Source organism: Protomyctophum parallelum (genome assembly GCF_964188405.1).
Source record: "Protomyctophum parallelum genome assembly, chromosome: 13".
NCBI classification, from domain to species: domain Eukaryota; kingdom Metazoa; phylum Chordata; class Actinopteri; order Myctophiformes; family Myctophidae; genus Protomyctophum; species Protomyctophum parallelum.
Window position 1 is genome coordinate 13568626 of NC_139708.1, and position 4882 is coordinate 13573507.

General features: G+C 38.0%; 1 protein-coding gene across 1 annotated transcript; it reads left to right on the forward strand.

The window, feature by feature from the left end:
• Positions 1-196: 196 nt before the first annotated feature.
• On the forward strand, positions 197-2721 carry smim22 (small integral membrane protein 22). The gene is made up of 4 exons (XM_083779972.1): positions 197-282; positions 752-909; positions 2085-2155; positions 2368-2721. Exons 2-4 carry the CDS (start codon positions 780-782, stop codon positions 2413-2415), a joined length of 249 nt encoding a protein of 82 aa, XP_083636098.1. The 5' UTR covers positions 197-282; positions 752-779; the 3' UTR covers positions 2416-2721.
• The last annotated feature ends 2161 nt before the right edge of the window (positions 2722-4882 follow it).

Genomic DNA, 4882 nt, shown 5'->3' on the forward strand with positions numbered 1-4882 from the left:
AAGTGGGGTAAGCGGTAAGGGCTTGGTTGCTTGCTGCAGTGTTCACAAAGACCCAACCGTTGGCCCGAGGGTGTCACGTGCTAAAGAAAAAGGAACAGATCTACTAGCTGTCAACGCGTCGCGTCGTGACGCGTCGACAGCTTGTAGATCTGTTATTTTTGGCGCGCGGGACCGTCGTACTGCAAAGTACATTCCCCGTCAACACAACAGGTGTGTCAAGAAATAAAGAAAGCAGGTGATTCTACCCGGAAAGAAAGCAACTAAACAAAACTACAAGGACAGGTATGTTTTAGAACCGATTAAGATTTGATGTATACAGTATACTGTTTGGATTAATTAGGCTATAATGTTGAAATGTGATTATTAGTAATTGAGCAAAATCTGTTTATTTTACTCTTCTTTGTTCTTTTCCAATGAGGTCAAATGAAAGCTGGTGCTTCTTCAAAATCAGGCAAAACATAATTTCCCCAGATAAGTCTGGATTTTAATTCCTAGATTTAAATTTGAGAAAATCTAGTCATAGACTAAATTTGTCTATAATAACCGAGTTTACTTTTTGTAGCCTAGGCCTACATTGATTTTCAGAATAAACATTGTAAATCACAGGTTTAAGACGAGTAAATATTCACTCAGTTACAGATCAGTTACAGTTCCATTTACTGTGTGTGTGTGTGTGTGTGTGTGTGTGTGTGTGTGTGTGTGTGTGTGTGTGTGTGTGTGTGTGTGTGTGTGTGTGTGTGTGTGTGTGCAGCTTGCAGTGTGTAGTTGGTGCTCCAGTGATGATGAAGAGGGATCTGGGAGAAGAGGTGAAGGATCAGTTCAATGACATCGTGTCCAGGTTTGAATCCAAAGAGTTCTTCCAGTCTGACTGGGACATCGGCTCCTGTGCTGTCTTCTTTATCTTTATTGGTAAGTTAGTTAGGGCTGTCACATGCGTTACCATGTAACTGTAAAGCACCGAAATAAACTATTAACTCATTACAAATTTAAGTTATGATTAATTGTCACACAAATAATTTTCATTAACGATTTCATTCTGTTTTTTGGAATGAACATGGAACGTTACAAATTTTATTTCTGTTTGCCACTTAGTTAGGCTTCATAATTAGGGTCAAATTAGCCTTTTGCTGTTCGGCCCAGGGGTCCTTGGCTCTCAGGGGCCCTTCAGGGAAACTGGACTGCACTATACTGGGTTAGATGCCCTGAAAAGAGCTCCTGGGGACCTTCATTGGCTGTTGATTGTGTTACATCACACGCACGCGCACTATGGGGGCCCAAAGAAAACTGGCCCAGGGGCCCTCATGGGGGTTAATCAGTCCCTGTTTATAAATTGCACAGGGCAGATAAATAAAACTTTTAATATTGTTTTAGTGCTGTCCACCGATTAATTTAATTAATCACATGATTTATCTAGTTAATCGCACAATTAATCCCAAATAAGTCATCAGTTTTTATCTGTTCTCAATGTACCCTAGATGGATATTTTTCAGATCTTCTTTTATTTATTTATTATTATTATTATTTTATTGGCAATCGACTACTTATACTGAATGTTGGTTTGTTTACTGGTGAGTGAGAAAGCAATGTTGCACATTAAAATTAATCTGGCTAAAATAAATAAATATGTAATTAATTGAGATTAAAATATTGATATTACAAGTTGCATTACTACATTGTTTTCCGATAATTTGGCAAGAGGGGGCACATATGACAAGAACACCTCGACAAGCATGTGCTGACAGATTGTGCATGGATGGAGTAGGCTATAGATTAATTCTAGGCTTAATTTAGTCTCAGTCAAAAACAAATCACGTTCATTCATTGTATCGCAGTAACTCAGCATTACGTGGATTAATAACTATACTATAATAACTAACATTATTACTGTTGGCTATTGTATTGTTACACTTCTGTCCAACACTGCTCTTCAGAACAGTACCTCTTGCCGACCAGTAGGTGTCCTACCTGGCCAGAGGCACAATCAAAATGTCTCAATAGGTCTCATTCATATTAGTACCACTGCCACTGCCTGCCTTGTCTTCATCTAATGGATGTGTTGTGCACTGTTTACATTATGTGTGAAGGTGTGGTTCTCCTGCTGATCAGCCTGGTTCTCATCCGCTGTTTCTGCTGCTGCGGCTGTGCTGATGAGAAGGTACTATTCACTGCACTTACATGCACACAAGCACGCTCAAACACAAATGCACAGAGCAGAAAAAGGTTAGAGGGGAGTGAGTGAGTGTGAAGGGGTTCTCAAAGTTTTTGGCTGGGGACGCCCGGAAATGCTTTGGCCATGCCTGTCCCCCCCCCACCAACCAAGATGTATTTATTTGTTTGTTTGTTTATTGCTCCTTGTCTACTAAACAGCCTCGGAGACATAAAGTTGGAGTTGAAAACATGGCTCTGGAACCCTGATGATATGATCGGACTCAAAACATGGAACTGGAACACTGAAGGCGGCTGTAATTTCGACAAAATGTTTTTTATTTCTGTAGAATAGATCATAGTTTCTACTGTATTTGTTCAGCACTTTCTCACGTGCCATAATAACAAGCACTTTGCTCAGCGGTCACAATGCAGTGATTCAACTGGTTTTAGATTCAATCTGAATATTATATTGACCATGAATTCATGACTCAATATGTGACTCGATATTCACTCCATTAAAATATTGTGTGAATATCTCTATGCTGCTAAAGAACAATAAATTGAACTAGCATCCTTTTGTATTATCCTTATCCTTTTTATTGCTAATGAATACTCTTTTCATAATAACTATAAATTCATAGTAACTATAGCATAATATCAGTAATGCTTTTATTTACTCATGTTAAAACAAATGCTTTGTTAATGTCAAATAACTCACTGAACAGAATGTTTTAATTTATTTTAATTTTTATAGATATACAGTATATAATGGAATGTCCTCATCTTGTTGGTATGTAGTTTGACAATACATTAATGTTATTGTTTTTATGGTTGGTAATACATAAATAAAGATAATTTCAATAAGTTAATATAAATCCTATTTTTGAATAGCTATATTGTATTGTAAAACATGACTTTCTTGTTTTCTCACTTTTATTTTGAAGAGAAAAACAAATTATACTTTGGTACCCGGACCTGGTCCCCTGACACTATCATTAATTCAATTATGTCCCAGATCTAAGATTTAAAACGGGTGATGGCAGTAGGCTATACTGTCGGCGATTGGGAGATTACAGTGCAATGAGTGAAAGTGCAGTTGAGCTTCATGTAAGTGCTGCTTATTCCAATAGAGTACAACAGTTTGTTACCATGTTTTTCAAGTTTCAAGATAACTTTTTGGTTCCATTTCAACATACTGTAGAGTAGATGTTTCTGAAAATCCTTATTTTAATGGTTTGTAAGTAACGAATAGTTCACTATTTCACTAATAAGTTCAATCTTTTTTTCCCCATCGATTACACACCCCAGCCATAAGTTTTTGTCACATTCCTAAGCCAATCATTTGAAGACCTGCAGAGTCTGTACAGATGCTGTGCCAATTGGCACTAGATAGCAAATTCATCAGCACTCTGAAATAAGTAACACTTTAAATAATGCACAGCAGCAGATTTCTTCAGTTTCTGAGACGCGTGTGTTGTCTTGTTGCAGACTTATCAGTCTTGCCTTGATGCATAGTATAACAAGTTCACATTTCTGCACCTCGTAGCAGAACCTATACTTTGATTAAGGTCAATAGGTCAATTTAACTGTGCATGTGTGTTTAGAATCTAGGGCACCTGCCCAAAGTGTGTGCACACTGCACGTCCTGAGCCCCTGACAGCCCTAGCCAACCACATGTGAAGACGACTCGCATAGCCGGCCTTCATCTGCCTTTGCAATGCATATTGCCCCAGTTAGATTAGGTCTGGCCCCTCTCAATTGTGGGAGAACTTCACGGCGGAAGTGGTGACGAGCCAATCAGATTCTTATGGAACCAGGCTACGCAAGGCTAAATATGACATACAGGAAGTGCAATGTGTTATGTCCTTGTGCAACTTGCAACTTTCACATTTTTGTCATAAAATGCCATGTTGTTCAGTGCCAACTCGGAAGTTTATTTGGATTAAATGTTCAGTTACAGTATACTGTACACTGTCATATTAACGCCTTACCTCATGACACACACAAATGCTCACAGCTTACAGACACTTAATGACTTAATGACAAAATTGTCTCCACCTTTGTAGATTACTTGAACCATGGGTCGTATCTCTCTCCGTATCCTATTGATTTTATCAAAAAATTGAAAGCTATTATAAATGTACCCTCTGATTGTCTTTTGGTCACACTTGATGTTGTCAGCCTGTGTCAGTGGTTGTCAGTGGTGGTATTGAGGCTGTTAACTATTTTCTCAGACAGAAAAGGGATCCTTTAAAAATTATTGTAAATTGTAAATTGTAAATTGTAATCCTTTGGACAAACCCAGTACGGACTGAACTCGTTCTCACGACTAATTACTTTAAATGTAAAACAATATTTTTTACCTACAAACTAAAAGTACAGCCAATCTCTATATGGGTTTGTTGGAACTTTCCAAATTCTGGGGTTAACCCCTTCCATTCACATACTCTCCTACCAAGAATACATCGATGATATTTATTTTATCTGGAACGACACAGCTGAAAATCTGGGTCTTTTTCATAATGATCATGTTCCCGTTTGTGGTTTTCGGCTTTGTTTTGGTCCCCCACCTGTTTGTTTTTAGTCTCGCCAGTCGCTACGAGTTGGAATAAAATATGGATATACAGTATATATATATTTTTTCACTGGACCTGATTTCAGTAAACCAGTGTAAGGCAGTGCATAATGAGTTTATTTACTTACATTTTGCAAATGTGCACATATCACTCACTGA